At 31.9% G+C, this 20,472-nt stretch overlaps 1 protein-coding gene across 3 annotated transcripts; it reads left to right on the forward strand.

Annotated features, from left to right (window-relative positions):
* The first annotated feature begins 5,967 nt into the window (after positions 1-5,967).
* LOC143247516 (zinc finger MYND domain-containing protein 19-like) lies at positions 5,968-18,451 on the forward strand. Of its 3 annotated transcripts, none has more exons than XM_076495767.1 (4): positions 5,968-6,117; positions 8,004-8,208; positions 9,727-9,793; positions 15,390-18,451. In XM_076495767.1, the coding sequence occupies exons 2-4, from the start codon at positions 8,065-8,067 to the stop codon at positions 15,590-15,592; spliced, it is 414 nt and encodes a 137-aa protein (XP_076351882.1). In that variant the 5' UTR covers positions 5,968-6,117; positions 8,004-8,064; the 3' UTR covers positions 15,593-18,451. The 3 variants fall into 3 exon arrangements, with proteins under 3 accessions (XP_076351882.1, XP_076351883.1, XP_076351884.1); XM_076495768.1 differs by having other exon boundaries at positions 5,981-6,117; positions 15,393-18,451; XM_076495769.1 differs by lacking the exon at positions 15,390-18,451 and adding an exon at positions 13,172-13,248 and having other exon boundaries at positions 5,981-6,117.
* Positions 18,452-20,472: the final 2,021 nt, after the last annotated feature.

The raw sequence follows: 20,472 nt of genomic DNA on the forward strand, positions 1-20,472 counted from the left end.
CCCAAACGAGCCGTTTTTACATAAACGTGTCTTTACAAGTGAGTTTTCTCGACATCACTGAAGCTTACATCTGTTTTACAGATTTTGTAACATAAAAATTAATAAATTAGTATATAGTAACTAGTTTCTCAAAATGGATAACTTACAAATAGTTTTGATAATATTTAAGAGTTGATAGTGCCCAGTGAGAGTGAAACTGTGTATAAAACACACAAATAACTATTTCAATACTTTCGAGCCAATAACCGGGTTTCAGTACCCCTAGTGGGCAGAGCACTAACTACAAACAAATAATAGTTTCGAGAGCAGACCTCATCTAGTGATATTAAAATACACTAACTCTCCTATATGTTGTTTCCTATATCATTTTCAAAAATATAATTTTACCAGAAGTCTGTATTAAATAGCACGAATACTTTCTCTAGAAGATAAAAATTTGAAGTTGCTATTAGACATTGAAAAAACATATAAATTATGTGTTATACAAGTGAACTTGCTACTTAATATACTTTTTGATACTAGGATAGGTATCTATATTTTGCACTGGAAGTGTTAACATAACTTAGATTAACTGCAATGTAGTATTTGTGTTAAAAGATGCAAATAACTCCTGATAATCCAGTCAAGTTTAAATTGAAAACACCTTTATATACGGTAGGTGGCACTAAAGCGCGCTTGACGGGCTGAGTATGTCACGAGTCTACAGCTGTGCAACGGAAGCCTCAAACACATGATTAAAGCTTGAGGCTATGACTGTTTTGTGTTTCATTGTGTTGGATGGCGGGCTTTATTCTTAGTCACGGGGTTTAGGCGTCATTTCTAACCTGTAGGGTTGCGTACGGTTGTTCGATTTCACATAGTTTCAAATTTTGATTCAAATGAAGGACCTTCCAGACTCTCCAGAATCCTGGATATCTGGGGTTAAATGGAATAGTTCGTCTAGGTCGAGCAGCTGGAAGGTAAGAATTATTTGTGTGATCAATATTGCCTTCGAAGTTATGTACTACATGCCTAATTTACTGGATTTCAACGAAGTTTCGTGAGGCTTTCTTTCACCATTACGTCAAAGATTGTAACGTGTGCCGTTGGGCTTTTAGTGAACAAGTGAGGTTTAAGAACTGGTTTACAAAATACACTATTTACTGTACGACTAGACTACCAGTATTAAGCAAGTTGCGTTTCGTGTATATATATGGTTCACTTTTGTTACTTATTTGCTTAAAAAAATAAGCACATTATAAGATGTAGACATTAGTATAAAAACATTTTAACATAATAGCAAGTGTTTAAGTTTCAGGAACTTTAATATTGTAAGAAAAAGTGGCATCATATCCTTCTGATAAATTAATATGTGATTTAACTACTTGTTTTATAAAACTGAAACTTTCGATATACTTGTGTCGTGGACGAAAATCATCTTTGCATTTGAGTTTATGCATCAATTTTATATTCTCATTTGAACTGGAATAAGTTATTTTACAACGACGTGATACGATATCATTACAATTTAGTTTTAACCAAACTCGATTTTTTAAAACTTCAACTTGTTTTATTCTGTATTACAATTAAAAAATATCAAACCTTGACTACGATAAAGATTTGAATGATAAGTAAATTTGTTATATGAAACAATGTTTTACCATATTGCTGTACTATGTGCTAGTATAGCCATAATACATGTTCTACGTAGAGAAAAATTGATCGTCAGATGCGGGTTGCTAAAGTGGTGTCACTACCGGAAGGTATTGATCTAACCGTCGAAGTCGGCGTTTAGATCGATGTTTCATCTCGACCACACAACATTCTACTTTACACTTTTTTGATTAATAAAGACTCGTGACGGCTAGATAGTTTTGTTAGTTAAGTAACTTAAGCATTGTATTGCAGCTACTTGACTCGCAACATACGGCGGCCAGTGACCTCATCCAGCTACAACGAATTCATGGTTTGCGTCAGGCGTGCTCGCTTGACCGGTTGCCCGACCGGTACCGTGCTGCAGGCGCGGGCGTATAATGGAAAGAAAATTTTCACGCGGGATTATTGTATTGAAAAAAGGACCATGTTGAAGATAAAACTAGTTATTTACGCTTTAGTCTAATAAAGACGGAAATATTTACTGGAGCTTTAAGTAAGCTGACATTTTGTAATACTAATGATAACTAGAGAAAAAAAATGTATACCTACACTCATCGACCTAAACGTACGTCAGTTTGACAAATACATTTTAATTATTTATTAAATGTATAAACTCATTTTATACTTACCATGTCAAACTGACGAGTAACGAAACATTAGTCATACCACTTACGGGGTTCGTCGTTAAGTATAATGCAATTTCTATCCGTCTATTTGTTTCTTTCGTATGTAAACGTTATTGTGAATTTGACTAATTCGTTGAAAAGGTTCGTATAGTAAATTCATATCAGAAAGACAGTTCGAGTTTCTCGGATACATTATGAAGAAAGAAATTGAAAGTCTGGTCGTGATTCGAGAGAAAGAAAGAGACTGTGGAAACCAGAGGGTGGCTTATTTCAAAGATTATCTAAGTTGGATTACTGTATCGACATTAGAAATTCTGTGTTTTAAGAAGAGATCTGTGGAAGATGAGTTACCTAGAGAGTCATTTTATATAAATATAATTGTACCGTTTGTAAAGGCACAGATAGCGTAGTTGTTTTGCGCCTTGAAACACAAACCATAACCGTTTGTAAAACCAACATTGATGGTTAGGCCTAAGTACGTTTAAGTAGCTTGCGTAATAATTACTCATCCATATATTGCATGTTCCTATTCCATTAATGATTCTGTTATTAATTAAGAAGTCATTACTGCTAACGAAAATTTAGGTGTGAAGTGAGAAGATTATTGTTCTTTTTTTTCGAAGGCGAACATATTAACCAAACGTATCAAACAATAATGTGAAATGAAAACAAATACGCTGTATACATCATATAACGTTGCAGGATTTTACTTTTATCAGCTGGCTTACCAAACCATGTTTATTTTAAAAAATCATAAAATAATGTTATATAGCTTGGTAGATATAACATTTATTGAGTAATCTAAGCCTTGTTATATTATTTTACATTATAGTATCAATATTGGAACAAGGTAAATGAATAGGTGCACAGTGTTCTGAAATGGATGCGAATTTTTCTCTTACTGGACCAAGCAATGGAAACAATTGGCTTCACTTCGTATGCACAGTTGAGCATATCAGGCTTCTACGCTTATAGTACAGATTACCCAAAACAATAATGTTATGTAACTGGAAATTTATATTTTTATGCACTGTAATATGTATCATGAATACAAAATATGAACCTGATTAATTATGTTATTGTTATCACACAAATAGAAAGCGTACTTAATCTGTAACATTCTAAGTACTAAATAGATATTACAACATTGCAGGTAATTGGTAAATGCTTACACAATGCTTGGAACCGTATATCCTTATTGAAACACTTTTAAATGTCTATACTATGCAGGTTATTTGATTAAGTGATATTTTAAACAGCTATTATGCGTTGTGAAACTATTTCGTGTGCTGTTTATGGACGATTATCTCATTGAATTAAGGTTCATGGGGAAGAGGGATAATACATTGGAATTGCCTTGATATTTATACCTAAATAAAATTGTAATTTAATATACCGAAATGATGTAACAACTTTAAAATATGCTGAATATCTTGAGGTTATTTATAGCTTATTTATTTTGAGTGGCGCTAGTTTCATAGTTTTTTTTTTAATATAAATTAGTAGTATGAAGAGTTACAAAAACAAGGCTTAGCAGTCTGTGGAACTTTTGAATAAAATATTCAAATCTCGTTTTCATGACGCCAAATCTAATTGTTTTCTTTTTCGTGGATTGTCGTAATTTTATAATTATAATGTATACTTCGTTTTGAAGAACTGCTTTCAATTCATGGTACAGAAGGTGTGTTATATTTCCATTCTCCGGTTCTGGAAACTGATTAAAGGTTGGTGTTGGACTGATTATTAGGTTTAAGCATATTGATGCAAACCCTGAAATAACTTACAATAGTAATGCGTAATGTTACTAGTTGGAAATGAAAGTGCAAACAGGCTCATAGGAATGTTTACTTGAAGAGAAATTATTTTTGAAATGTCTATTGAATTAAATTCTAATGTATGAGGTTATGATTTTTTTCGTTGCTTATTTATTTAACTTTTTGAAAAGTGTTTGCACACGTATCATTGTTTATACGTGTAGTAGTTTGTGATATACCATCGAAATTAGTAATTTTAGGTCATGTTGTGTAACTAAACTCATTACGATTGCTTGTTCCGATTGGATGACCTCAAACTTTGTCATTTACAGGCAGAACAATTCTTTTAGTTTTCTACCATTTTATATATTAAATTTACGCTCTATATGTGATTTTTTTAGAATATTTATCTCGGCGTTTGGTCTTTTGAACATATTTGTGCACATCTCATTAACAGTAGATAAGTTACAAAATACAGCATTTGTTCTAAGTTTACATTGCTGTAACATCCTTTTAAAATTAAGCACAAGGGCTATCTCTGTACCGCACTAGGGTATCGAAACCCGGTTTCTAGCTGGAAACTATTGAAATAGTTATTTGTGCACTTTTTTAGTTTCATTTTGATTGGGAACTATCAAACCTAAGTATTATCAAAACTATTTGTAAGTTATTCAGTTCCAGAAACTAGTTACTATATGCTAAATTTATTAATTTTTTGCCGTTACAAGATCTGGAAAACAGATGTAAGCTTCAATACATGAAGTAGCTGCAATGTCTTTATAGAACTATCAGATTCATCAGTAAATTGCCAACCTACTCTTATGGCTTCACTGAATTAAGTTGAAATAAACCCACTGGTTGATGGCATTTTAAGCAATGGCTTATTATAAATCTAATATTGTTAGGCCCGGCATGGCCAGGTGGTTACGTCACTGCTCGTAATCTGAGGATCGCATGTTCGAATCCCATCACATCAAACATGTTCGCCCTCCGTTTGTTATCAGTGATTCGTCGAAGTTTGTTTGTAATTCAGTGATTAGTTTGGTTATTTGTTGAGAAAAGTTTCGCATAAGTTTACTTGTATATTTAATTCGAACGAAATATTCTCAGAACGTTACTTATAACAACTTTAAATTATTTTATATTTAAACTTTTGAGGTTGCTTAGTAAGCTTTTGTTGCAGTTAAAACTATATTGGTTCGAGCTGCATAAAGATAAAACTTTGATTTTTAATGTATTGAAAGAAATGGTATTTTATACTGCTTGGCTGGTAACCATTAGCAAAAAGTTGTTTTATTCTTATTGTAGTGGTGTTAGTTCACAGTAAAATATTTTTATCTTGTATTTGATAACAAGGACGTAAACGTGTGATGTATGTTTTCATTAGTTTTATTAATTTAAAGGTGGCGTGTTGAACTATAAAGAAAATGAAGAATTTCAGGCGTTTGTTATTTGAAGATATATATTACTTCCACTTTTAACAGAAATCTTCTCTGGCAGAATGCCGCTTACGAAGCAACTCTTAAAATACTCAATTAATGCATCGTTGAAGGTTCTTTGTCTATATAGCTGATACATACTCATAAAAGTTCCATCAGTGAAGTTACATTGATATATTGCTGGAACGCGCTTTGATACAGTGTAAGTTACTACACTTTTGTACTCTTTGTCCACAAGAAGGCACAACATCAGTTAATTTTTGACTAACACAGTTGAATTAAAGTACATTACATTAAGATATTTTATTTGAAGGAAGGTATAGATACAGTTTCATAGACCAGTTCACACTGGCACAAAACTGTTTACGTGGAAGAAGTTTTGCATGTTAACATGTGTTAAAAATGTGTTGCAGTTTCTGTTTGTAGTAAGTCAAGTTGGAATAGGATTTTGATTGCAGAAGTTTAATAGGAAAAGAAAAATATTACAACAGAAAAAACAAACCCAAAGAAACTTCACATTTAATGAATAGTACAATTTCATTCTGCTCCTGTTTAGGCAAAGTTGGAAATTGATAAAGATGGAAATGGTGCTGAAGTATATGCATTTGCCTATGATCTGTTAAGAGGGAAACATTTTGGAAAATTTGTTCAAGATTTACTGTGGTAAGTAAAATTTAAATAAAACAAAGTGGAGACATTCTTTACTGTAGGCTGATTACTGTATTAAACAGCATGCACTTGCAGGAGAATCTAGTAGTAAATTATGAGCTGTCAAAGCTGTGGAAATAAATTTAGGTTATTTAGCATATTTTATACAGACTTTAGTTAAATAAATGTTTGCATACAATAGGATATTATCAAACCATAAAGATGTTTTATATGATTTGGTCTAGTAGTTTTATTTTAGCAGAGAATTGGTTATTTGTGATAACAAGAAACTCACTTTAGTGAAAATGTATCTCAGGACAGCTGGTATGGGTATTAAATCTTTAATTGAAATAAAGTACAGAACGTTTTGATCTTCTTAGATTGCAAACTCTTTGTTAACATGAAGATGACCTAAGAAGGTTGAAACATTGTTCTCTACTTTAATAAAAGTTTTAAACCCATACCACCTCTTGAGATACATTGTTATAATTAATATATACGCGGTTAAGCTTTCCATCAGTTTTATTGTAAAAAACTAACTTTTGATTAACAAAGCAGCTAATTAATATGTATTAACTTTATATGTTGAGGGTAGATTGTTATAAATGTAACTATTAATTATAAATCTTAAGAAAAATTAGATAAAGTAATTTAAAGTTAATTGTCAGTTCTCAAAAATTGAAGTCTTGTGTTCATTTTGTTTAAACTCCAGAGTAACATCTATCAAACTAATGTTCAATAAAAGTTTAGGGGAAAGAAAAGCCTTTCTGATTTTTGTGATGATTCAAAGAAATAACATGGCTCTATTTTTAAATTTTAAAATAGTAGATTCTATAAAATAAATGCTAGCAGTGATCCATGTAACATTTCCAGTAGTTTTCACGCCCTTCACTCATATTCCTCATTCTGTCATTCTCATGCATGTAATTTGAGCTCTGATTTCTTACAGACTTTGTTAGATTAATAAATTCTGGGCTGTTTGGAAAAAACAAAACCTTTAGGTGGTCAGACAAAGAAACTCGTAGAGACATAACTATTTAATAAAACTACATATACATAACATGATTTAATAAAAATACATAAAGTGAACAATAATGTTATTCATATTAGTGTACAGTGTATAAAACAGTTGAGTGTTGAGTGTATGACATGTTTTTCAGATCAAACAAAGAATAAAACCCATGATAAAGAAAAAGAGTAGCTAAAAGGTGTTTATAGTAAGTAGCCTATAAAGTGAACCGAAGCTAGAGTGTTGTAAACTGAAATGAAGGCAAACTTGTCTGAATGAACTGCATGCACTTTTATTTAGATGTAAATTAGTCATGAAAGCCATTAAAATTGTATTTATTGTAATCCTTTTTTTAAGGAAATTATATAAGAGTTGAGTGTTGTTTGTGTGAAATACTTTGCAAATATGAAAAACTAAGGTTGAAATCCAAACCAGATGTCGTGCAATGACAGCATAATTATGTTGTCATGTAACGAAGTCATTCTATTGAGAAGTCTGACTAAGCAAAATTTAGGAAAGATGCTTCGATTGAAAAGCCAGTATTCAATCTGGCCTCCTTGAACAAAGTCTTCTAATGATATGGGATTTGTAGCACTTGATCATGAACTTTTGCGAGAAGTTCCAGATAGAAAATTGCAAGTGTATTATTTATGCAGATTTATTCCAATGCAAATTTTTGAGAAATAAAACTTAAAATGTAACAAATTTTGTTTGTACCATGGTGTGATTTTATATTTTATTTTCTGGGCTCAATTCTAGATGTACATTTGTTATCTTACCAAGTAGATGAATGCTTCAACAACAACAGAAAATAAATGTACACTGTAATGTTGTAGATTGTCCATTTATGGTCTTGGTTTCATTACCTAAACATTTGTTTTCTATGCTACAGGGAAAAGCATTATGGAGGTGTTGCTCCTGGATTTAAGGTAGTCCATAAAAACAGCATTACTATGGACAATAGACTACAAAACTTGTGTTTAGTTCCTAAAAGTTGTCGACTTCCACTGCTGCTAGAGACTCAGAGAAAACATCGAGAACAGTCACTTTATTGGGCAGCCATTCAACAACTTCCCCCTGATCACATGGTTGATGAAGTAAGACTCTTGGCTTAAAAGAAGCAATATTCTGTTTAGTCATTTAAAAAATACATTAACAGCAGTTTTAAGAGTAGACAAATTCTAATTTTGATGACTCTGTCACAAACTGTGAACCTTGCAGTGTATTATGCACATTGCATTTGATAGTTGATGACTTTATCACAAACTGTGAACCTTGTGGTGCATTATGCACATTGCATTTGATAGTTGATGACTTTATCACAAACTGTGAACCTTGTGGTGCATTATGCACATTGCATTTGATATTTGATGACTCTGTCACAAACTGTGAACCTTGCAGTGTATTATGCACATTGCATTTGATAGTTGATGACTTTATCACAAACTGTGAACCTTGTGGTGCATTATGCACATTGCATTTGTCTATTTGCTCTGTAAACAATTTAGATAACATACTATATATAATTTCTGAAGTTTTCATTAAAACAAAAACAAAAGAATTTATTAAAGAATGCATCCAGAAAACATCAAACAAGAAAACTAATCTTAAAGATGAAAACAGCTGTGACTTTCATCACTACCACAATTCTTTGTGTCAAATGCATCAGTGAAGACGAAACTGGATCATGGAAATGACTAAATAAGAAACATAATGTTGATATGACTAACATAAACATAGAAAATCCATATATTCATATCTAGAACCTTATTACTAGAAAAAAAAACTACAACAGAAATGAAAACAAAAATGCAATTCATGTAAACACTTTTATACTTTAGAAACTAAAAGAGAAATGAACCTCAGGATTATGGACCCTCGTATGTTTTGAATATTTCAGAGAAACTATTAAAGAAACCAGACATTACTACTAATAAAGTCATAAGCAAAGCCATTGCAAAATTAATGTCCGTGAATTACCTTTATCTATATTAATGTTTTATTCACAAACAAACACCAATTTAATGCTTTCTACAAAAATACTTGCTGACCCCTACAAGTCTGTAATATTTTCTGGAATTCAAATTGCTTTTTTGAATGTAATTCTTACCTGTTGATGACTTGGTGCTTTAAGTTGAAACATTGCAACCATTAAAATCAGAACGTGTCTAATGTAAAAATTGCTGTCATTGTATTTATGAATTAATTATTCAGTTTGGTAGGTTCCTCAATGAACATAAATTTGTTTTACCTTATAAGTGAGAAAATAATTGACAATAGTTTCTGAAAGCAGGAATAATATTAATTGCTACATTTTCAACAGATATTATTTTTACTAAAAGATTACTAGTTCATAATACAGTTTTATACCTTGCAAGTCGAGAGTCATTGTTCCTTGATCTTCAAATAAAATTAAAGAGTAAACAATAGTTTTAATTCTAAGTTTTTTTTAAAATGAGGAAAGTAAACTGATGTTTAAAAATTGTGGAATGAGTGTAGAATAGTATTCATCAGATGTGAAAATTTTACCATGTTTCACTGGTTTGAAATTTTTACTATATGTTATTTCCTGATAGCATAACATACCTGTTTATTTGTTGTTTTTTTTATTTTAGCATTTTAATGACCATAGTTTGAGTAGACGATATTATAATGCCAATGGTGAACTTGTATATGAAGAAGGTAAGTGGCAATTGTCTGAAATTCTTACTAATAACACCCCATTACGATTCCAGTTCCTTTAGGGGATTACAAAGTAAAAGTATAAATAGTAGTAAAGGCTCCAAAATGCAGCTTTCAAATATACATTCTTTTTAAAAATGCAAATTACACGAGTTAACTTTATGAAAAAAAAATCCATAAATCCTGCATAGGTGTGCTGACATTACCTAAGTATTTGCACATAAAATCTTTCTGTGCTGATAAATTATGTTTGAAACTCCTGCTTGATCAGAGTTGAAATAGTTTAATATAATGCTTTGGAACAGCAGTGGACTTATTGGTCCATCTTGGTTGATTGAGCCAAATTAAAATTATAAAGACAACCTTAAAGGCAGTCGTTATCATTCATATATTTATCAAGATTTTTCTTAAACACACTTCAGTTTACTGTTTCTACAACATCCAAGGGCAACCCATTCCAAAGGCTAATCACCCTGTCAGAAAAATAAAACTGTCTTATCTGAAAATAACTCCTACCCAGCCATAATTTATACTCATGTCTCCTAGTCCTGACTATTCTCACTGTTGAATATGAAAAATATGCATCAATACTATAAATTCACTTTACAATCTTAAACACCTCAATCAGATCCCTCCTAACACTTCTTTTTTTTTTTTTTTAGACTTGTATTTAATATTTATGTAGACACAACCAACATTCCTACTTGTCTTATCACTAGCAACACCACACAACTTTGGATGGCTTTACAGAATGATGAACTATTACACCAATGTTCCTTTCCTTCATAACACTATTAAGGTTATTTAAATACAAGTTATATTTGTAATTCAGCTTATGACAACCCACATGCATTGTCTTGCTATTATCATAATTAAAACTCTGCCATTTATTTGCCTAACCCACTAAATGATTTAAACCCTTTTTTAAATCAAAAGGATCACAGCTATCAACACCCAAGACATCAATATTATCTGTAAATTTAAGTAATCTATTGACTATTCATTCATGTATATGATTGGTGTAAACCAAAAAGAGCAAAGGTCCTAATACTGAGTCCTGATGTACCCCTCTTGTGACATTACTATAGTTTGACTGAACTCCATCTTTAACAACTCTGCTTTCTTCCATCCAGTAACTATTCTATCCAGTTAATTAACTCATCCCCCACACTTACAGAGAATGTTTGTTTTTACAAGCCTTTTATGAGGCACCTTGCCAAATGTTTTTTGAAACTCCAGATATACCAAGTTTACACTCATACCTTCTTTTAACACAAGCAGTAACCTTTTCAAAGAATGTGAAAAGATTTGTAAGGGAAGATTTTATCTTTGTGAAACCATGTTGACTATCCAACAAAATTATAAACTTTGTTAAATGACTTTACAAAGTATCTTTTATCAGACTTTCTGAAACTTCTCACAGATGATGTAAAACTAATGGGTCTATAATTACTGGGACAATTTTTATCATTTCTCTTGGAAGGAGGAATTACATTTGGTAACTTCCAATCCTTTGGTACCTGATCGTTATTCAGAAACTAAAAAAAAATAGTAGTAAGTGGCTCGCACATCCAATCTTTAACCTCCTTCAAAACTCGTGAAATTATTAGCTGGTCCAGGAGTTTTATCATTTTTTTAAACTTCCCAGTTTTTCTTAACCAACTCAAAATTAATGCAGTCATCTTTTGTAATCTTGTCCCATTTATCAGCTGTTCAAGATGTGGAATACTTCCTTAAACCTTCATAAGTAAGAACTAAAGAAAAAGCAAAATTTAATAACTGACATCTCATAACCATCAGATATTATAATCCAGACATGCAATCATTAGGTGTTACGGCCCAGACATGTTGTAATCATTAGGTGTTAACCTTTCTTTAACATCCTTCAGGAGTCCTACCCAAACTTTTAACATTTTGTTTTTCCTTAATATATTTAAAGAAATTGGCCAACTTTTGTCATACATCCATTTTGATGTCACAATTTTCTATTTCACCAACTTCCTATAATTTTCTAAGTTTCCTGTCATACAAGTCAGGTTGAATTTCTAAAATGCATGATGCTTTTCTTTAATTTTATGTTTTAAACTCTTTGTGAACCAACCTGGTTTTTACTTACAGCTACTGTTTTCTTTCTATAACGAATATGGTTACATGAATATATATATAAGCGGCTCGTTTGGGTTGAAAATATTTCACGTGAAGCGAACAACACAGCGTTTTGACCTTCTTGGTCATCGCGTCAGGTTCACAAGAAAGAGGTAACTGACTGGAAGCTCACCACATGTCAGTTACCTCTCTTTCCTTGTGAACCTGACGATGACCGAAGAAGGTCGAGAAAGCGTTGTTAAGCTCCTCTACATAAAAATTTTCTCAACCCAAACAAGCTGTTTTTACATATATACATTTCTCTACTAGTGGGTTTTATCGACATCACTGATGGTTACATGAATGTTTTAAGAATTTACTTTAAACATTTTCCACCTTTGATCAGTCTACAAATAATTCAGCTGCTTAACTTACAATGGATAATTCTTGTTGCATCTCTTCAAAATTTGCTTTTTTTAAACTTTTTTATCAAACTTACTATTCCTTATCTCCATATACAGCGAAACATTGAACCTAACATACAGCAAAGGTTAAACTAACATTGAAATAACTTTTATTTGTTTAGTAAATCTAATTCAAGTTATAGTAGAATCTTTGCATAAAAATTTTGTACAGTATATATAATGTGAAATCCTTAAACAGTTTTAAGCTACTTACATAAAACTGAAATAACAAAAGAATTAACACAGAATGCTGGACTTGATAAACACTGAAACAGAGGTGTTAATTGTGATAAATTTGAATCAGAACTGAGGCCTGGAGAATCTGGTAGGCTAGGATTGTCCTAGTGGTTAGCATGATAAGTTGTTGGTCCATGATTTATGTCTGTTGCAACAAAACAAACAAATTGTTCTCTTCACTCTTGGGCCATGGGTGCATTATAAGAGTGATAGTCAAATCCCACTATTTGATTAAAGTGGCCTAGGAGTTTATGGTGGATGCTGTTTACTAACTGTTATCTTTCTAGTTGTTTTATCAGTTTGAGATCTGTGTGTAGCTCTGCTCTAATTAATCAATCAGTTAATTTTAACTGTTTGTGAAACAGCTTCATTTAATCTTCACAATTAGCAGATGCTTATGATGTATTGTATGTAAACGCTAGAAACCTTTGTAGTTTTACTTGTCTTAAAACAATAGCCTGTTTCAATTGTAAACTACATTATTAATGTAGTCCCTCAGGGACTTTCAAGAATTATAACAGTGTATGATAACACTATTTCAGTCACACTAGATTTGTAACATCTATTACCAAATGTGTTTTGCTCATTCTAGGGCTCGTCAGGCCTGCTGGAATACAACAGAGTATAAGACGGAACACTATTTATGTAATATAATATAGTAAAATTATATAATAATTATTTATCAACCTCCAAACATTATACACACAGCAATGATGATTATATGAAATAGCTTATAAAAACTGTTAGATTGTTCTTTTTATGACAGATTGAATTTTGAGCTATCAGTGCAGCTTTACATCCACCACTATAGTGGTACAGGTATGTTGATGATACAATTGCTGGATTCACATCTACAGAATACACATTTAGTTTTTATAACCACATTAACTCGATACACCCAAACATTAAGTTCTTCTGTGAACAGGAAAAAACTAACCAAATACCATTTCTTAATCTCAAGATCACTAGAACTGATACAAAATTCAAAACAGAAATCCACAGAAAAATCACCACACTGATTGAAATCAGCAATGAAACGAAACAAAACTGAACACATTAAGAAATCAAATAAACACAAAACTGTGTTCACCTGATGAAATAAACAAAATAAAACACTTCATCAACATCAACAAATTTCCTCAAAAAAAAAACAACGTGGAAAAACATTATACACACACACTGAGACCAACAACAAACAAACAATAAATCCCAAGACACAACAAACTACAAAATCTTGTACTGATACATACCATATGTTCCCAACATCAGCAAAAATATAACCAACATTTGGCAAAAATATAACCAACATTTGGCAAAAATATAACAAAACATTTCAGTAAACACCAAATTTATTAAAAAAAACAGGAACAAAACTAAAGTCCATGCTACTTAAAAACTACACTGACAAATACAACACCAACATTATTTATAAAATACAATGTGATAACTGCCACAACTTCGATATTGGAGAAACAAGCAGAAAAATGGAAACAAGATTCAGAGAACACAAAAAAACACGTTCACACGTTTTTGAACACTGCAAATCAAAGAAACACAACATAACCAAAAAACAAAAAACATCCAGATATTAAGTGGGGAAACAAATACAAACAAACGCAAAAGAGACCTACTTATACAGCAACTAAATCTAAAATTAAACCAATATAAAGGAACACCTTTATACCTATTCTAGTTAATAACTTAACATCCAACTGCAACGACCCCTACAGTTCCGTACCCGTTTATACTCTCATCCGTAAGACGTGTCCGTCAACGGTCACGTTCAAACTCTCTCTTTGTTAACCTGAAGATGACCTAGGAAGGTCGAAACGTTGTTCTCTGCTTATCAATACCAGCCGTTCTGAGATGTATTGTTAGACCGCTGTTCTGTTTATTGTATCTCGGTTCTGGATTGAGCTAAATAAATAACTGACAATGAATATCACAAGTATAATATGGTTGGAACACTATAATTATACGCTCTTCCCATTTATAAAATTCCTTAGGGACTAGATTAAGGTTGTAATATTTCAAAATTATAATAGGCTTACAGTTATTGTCTTATAACAAGTACAATTGTGTCCTTTCTTTGCCGCCATGTATAAGGTACATACACCATGTCAAACCTTTAGTATCCCGTTACGAGAAAGTGGAACATATATTAGCCCAGAGTTTTGACAGACAAGATTTCCTTAAATTGCCCAAGTAGTTAATTGTAGGAACAATCTAATACTGCTGCTGCGAATGTACAAAGCTGAGCTTAGTCCAAGAGATATTAAAATAGTTTGCATTCTTAAAAATAGGTGGCGTGGCGTTAAGAAACTTAGAAGTAATTGTTGTAATATGAAGATTTCAAATTGGGAAAATAATTATTTTGAAGTGAGATCTAAAACTGAACATGATACATATTAAGTTTTTAATGTAATGGTTTAAAATGTACAACTATTGCGTAATTTATATTTGTAGTATAAATTGTTTGATAATTCAGATCCACCTATTGTTCCTTTAGCTGTAGTACCCTTTTTGCATGTAATATTTCAGTGACAAACTAGTTAATCAAATGAATCCATATGAGTAAGATTAAATTTTAGGTAACAGATCTTTAACTTCAAAAGTAAATGATTCGTTCTTTAGTATTAATGGTAGCTGTGATCGATCAGTGTTAATTTTTTAAGTATTTATTGAGTAAGTTTGACAAAATGTTTAGAATAATAGTGTTTCTCAGTTTTTAACACGTGCGAAAAAATTAAATAATTTTGTATGCTCATCCAAGCTGTTTTGGATTTATATGTTTATAATCTTGGTTTCAGAAGAGAGCACATGTTACTATGAATGCCACTACCCTCCGTGTATAAACCTTGAACGAGAACCTCGAGAATTTAGTATATGTGGGCGATGTCAGGAAGCTCGTTATTGTGGACCAACGTGTCAGCAAAGAGATTGGCCGATTCACAAGAAATTTTGCAGAAAAAAATATCATTCAGTGTTGAGGGATCAGTCTCCTGATCGATGACCACCATCTAGTGGTAGAGAATAGAAACATTTTTAGAACTTGTAATAAAACATCATCTTAGATACGTAACTGTTCAAGTCAGTGGTGAAGTGTGATTGATGGATATAATTTCTGTACTCATAATGTCGCATTTTTTTTTCTCCAAACTGTTAAAGTTCAGTTCAGTTTTGGATGTTTTCTTTAAGTATCTAACTTGTGAAAAATTCAAAATTGATTGACAGCAAAAGTGATGTAAGTGTGTATTATCTGTAAGTTTGTTTTTTTTACAGTTTCGTTTTTTTTTAGTGTTTAATCATTATACATTTCAGTGGATGGACGTGCTTGTTTTCAGTGGATTATTTATAAGGAAGAATTGAGTTAAGTACATAAATCCGAGAATTACATCTTGGACATCCATCAAGTTTTATTACTCTATTAGTGTATTTTACATTGATATTTTACTACTTTCTCTTTTTGAGTGATTTAAGAAATTGGTTCAGATGAAATTGTTTTTTAGCAAAGGAATAATTTATTGTCGCTGGTATGTTCGGAAAGAGGCTTGTAGAAAGGTCTGTCAGAAGCTCCCTTGCTTGCCAGAAAACCTGAATTTACAAAGAAAAAAATGTAATGGTTCTTGTTCAGTGAATTTTTATGGAAATTGTGTAATAAATGTTGTTATAATGTTATTTAATGAATATTTTATGGGGATCTGTGTTGATACTAAGTGTATGTTCCTGCCTTTCTAATGTAATTGTTCTAGTAATCATGACTGCTTTTTCTTACTGAATTTATACATTAAAGATAATGATCACTTGATCTCTTGCCCTATTTCTAGATAGTTGTAAGTTTGGTAGTAATCATATTATTAAGGAAATTTTGATTTTTTCTTGCAGAGTTAATTTGGTATTTAAACAGGATTTTAAATTTTACGAGTTTTCTTTAAGTCGTGCAACTTTTTTCTCCTTAGTAATTTCTTTTGAAGTTCTCTAGTACTATTGCTAAAATTGTTTGAAATCGTGAAAAATATAAAAGTTTACCATTTAAAATTTGTTAATCTTAAGTGTTATAATAGTGCATGGAAACATGAGTAATAGTTTACAATTAACTTTAGTTTTCTTTTTGTAAGGAAAGTTTCGACTTTCATTTTATTGCATTTATAGAAACAAACTCAACAGATGGCGCTGTTAACCCAATTTATGTCCAATTTTGAGCAATATTTTTTGTCCTTCACAAAAATCAGTTTAAGCGATTTAATCAATAATGCCAAGTCAGTAGAAGGTCTGTTATTCATTTAGTTTGCATTACAATATTGAATATGTTGTTAACTTTTCTCATCTTATTACCATTCCGATTAAAAATGTAAAAAAATAGTCTTCAGAGTTTTGAGTTTTTGAAGGATTAATATTGTACGCCAGTCTTATTGAAAATTAAAGCAAACTTTTATTTTCACTCGTGGCTCAAGATTGTGGCGAGTTATATTAGCTGCAAAAAGTGTATTATAGTCATTCTTTCAGTTTTTTTTTCTTGTAATAGGTACCAATTTTAAGTCGTATTTAAATTACAGTTTGTACAATTTAGATTTTTTGGATTACCAAATGATGGATTTTAAATATCGAAAACTAATACAATTTTTAAACTATTTTCTAAACAAAATATTAAAAGCGTGTCATTGTGGAGTCGTATATTTTCACTGTGCAATGAAACTTGAAATATATTGAACATTAACAATAGTTTAGACGTGCCGGCCAATCAATTTAGAAAACTAAACTCTTAAACGGAGAGTTTTACCTTGTACAGTTGTTAGTGTTATTAGAATACACGCTAAACTTTATATAAATATAATTTTCCTACGTAATGTAGGGAAATTCGAAGTTATTTTCCAATCACATCTTTTCTTTTAATTATATTTATTTTATAAATTATCACCAAGTTTGAAACCCAGAACTCAGCTTGTAATGAAAATTTGAAGTACATGGTTTGTCCAGCTGTTTGTAAAGGGTAAGAAAAAGCATAATTTTTTTTTATGGTAAGTACTGTCGGGAACAACTTGTTTAATGCAAGAGAAAAAAATATTCATCTGTTACTTCACACGTCTGGTTTCTGTATTACTACGTTGAAGCAATGTAATTACAATGTTTTCTCTCTCGTGAACACGTACATTTAAAGTTTAGGTAATTACAGAATGTTAGGTTATGAAAAGATTTAATGGTTATTTAGCACGTTTTAAGGTTTAGTTGATATGGGTCAATCTTAAGCTACTTGGAGCTTTGGCATATTGGGAAGAATTCTTTCTGCACTCAGAGATGAGTTCTCTGTATATATGAAAATCGAGTAGGCCTAATGACACCTAAAGAAGCAAACCGTGAAACTTTATGGTTACATTTTCCAAGTAAAAGGCTCAAAAGACTATTTATTTTTCTGTAACAAGTAATAATAACGCATAATATTTTGTAAATACGGTAATTATGTTTTCTGTGAAATCTAAAATTTTATTAAATACATTCCACTAAATACTTATTACCTTAGTTTCTTTCATTTGTAATACCATTAGAAAGCTGTTAAATTCTTAAACACGTAGGCCTAGCTTTCCTGGTTTAGTGGACGTCAACACTAATTTTTTTATAGCTTTGAGTTTTAGTTAAAATACAAACCTTTTCGGTTTTTTTTTTTTGCTTAGTGATAATTGTAGGATAAAAAATTAAATTTATGTTGTATTTTTATGTTTGTGAAACATGTTCATGTCAATACTACCATTAATTTCGTAACAACTTTTAGCACATTGTGCATAGCAGTATTACGATAATAGATGAATTCTTGTGGATTTTGTTTTTCCTGTCCCAGCTGATGTTTAATTGATTCTAATAAATTTTTAAGAGAAGTTTAGCTACAGTGTTGTTCAATTGTCTTCCTCCGTATCATTGGACCTAACCTTCGATTAATGTACAATGTACGTCACTAAATGTAGAATCGATACTTCCAACATTATCGGTGAGTGGTAATGTTGATAAAATATTTACCAATATAACTGACACTTCAGTTTGTTCATAACAAAAAATAAAATTTATTGGCAGTGTGAAAAAAAATAATTTAATTGCGAAATTCTATGAACTTCAATTATTTCAAACGTCTGCTATGGCCCGGCATGGCCAGGTGGGTTAAGGCGTTCGACTCGTAATCTGAGGGCCGCGGGCTCGAATCCTCGTCGCACCAAACATGCTCGCCCTTTCAGCCATGTGGGCGTTGTATTACGATCAATTCCACTATTTGTTGGTAAAAGAGTAGCCCAAGAGTTGGCGATGGGTGGTGATAACTAACTGCTTTCCCTCTAGTCTTACACTGCTAAATTAGGGACGGCTAGCGCAGATAGCCCTCGAGTAGCTTTGCGCGAAATTCAGAAACAAACAAACAAGCGTCTGCTACTGGAAGCACACAGTTTGATATAAGCGCTATTTTGAACGTTTTAATGCTTTTTATTAATTCTGTCGGTTCGTACTCGCCACGTTCTTTGTTGCACCTTCCTGTTACGTGCTGTTTTATTATTTATCAGTGACGCAACAATTTGTACACGGTTTTTTGAAGCTTCTTCGCGTATTTTGTCACAGTAATAAATTGATAAATTTACTCATGTTGTTACAGCACCTGTTGGAGTTTTTCATAACAGTTCCATTTAGGAAACGAACTCTTCGTAACATGGTGGGACAATGGCTAGTCTTCGAATTTACAACGCCAAAATTAGGGACTCGATTCCCCTTGGTAGACAGTAGATAGCCCGACGTGGCTTAACTATAAGAAAATACGCATATTATCTTCGTAACAATTTCATACTATTGTACAGAAATTATATATGCGTCTTTTTTAATCTATGCGAGATAGTGTGTTTCTGGCAATGAAAAATAAAAGAAACATCTATATAAGAAACCAGTGTGTTTCTGGAAAAGGCTTACCTGAAACGTTGGTTACGATATAAACTATTAATGATAGTTATTAGAACTACTAACGTAGTTTCCTCGCGGACATAATGTTACTGGAACTGTTCGTGAACAGATAATCGGAATGATAGTAAAATAATAGTAATAAATATTGGGTGTTGATTAATGAAAATACGCAAATTGGATTGACTCCTATCATCTGATTTAAAACAAACAACTAAATTTAGCTCAAACCATAACAGTTGTTGTGCACAGCAACTAATTATATTAACAGCGTCTAACCCTACGGTATCTATCGTATCCCAACCAGCTTGTTGAGTCTTGCCATTGGACAAAAGGACTAGTCGGTACTGGATATAACATATGCAGTGCGGTTCACATACTCGTATATTCTGCTTTACTTTCACTCGTGAGTTTGTAGAATAACATTTAAATTGGAATTACTGCGTTATGTTCTGGCAAACTGAAGGACATGTTGTCGAGGACTGCAGACAAAATTATTTATGGAATAAGGACTTCTTCCAAAAAAACCCAACTTTTTATAGGTTTTGGAAACCTAACCATTACAACCGAGACTGTGAGGAACCAGCATTTGTTAGTGCACCAAGTAAACAATACGCTTAAGTATTAGTTTTCCAGCCAAAACAGATCAAAGGAACAACATAGAGCCAGCCAAGCATGGAAAAATCAAAATTTACTGGCTTATTGGGCAAATTTCAACTGAGAATATTTCATTTACTCCAAATGAATAAAAATTTCATTATTTAAAGAAACCAATCCATGGGTTTAATGAGAGAAAGTATAATACGTAATTTAATAATTGGTTTTACAGCTACAAAAGTTTATCAAAAATTTGTTAATGAAATGGGAGAAATTGTCTCCAGAGGTGAAAGAAGATAAACTGATGCTCTCAGGAAGTAGACCCAAAGTTTCATAGAGGAAGACTGATGCTTACAGGAAGTAGACCCAAAG

Source organism: Tachypleus tridentatus, chromosome 3 (assembly GCF_004210375.1).
Source record: "Tachypleus tridentatus isolate NWPU-2018 chromosome 3, ASM421037v1, whole genome shotgun sequence".
Classification (NCBI taxonomy): domain Eukaryota; kingdom Metazoa; phylum Arthropoda; class Merostomata; order Xiphosura; family Limulidae; genus Tachypleus; species Tachypleus tridentatus.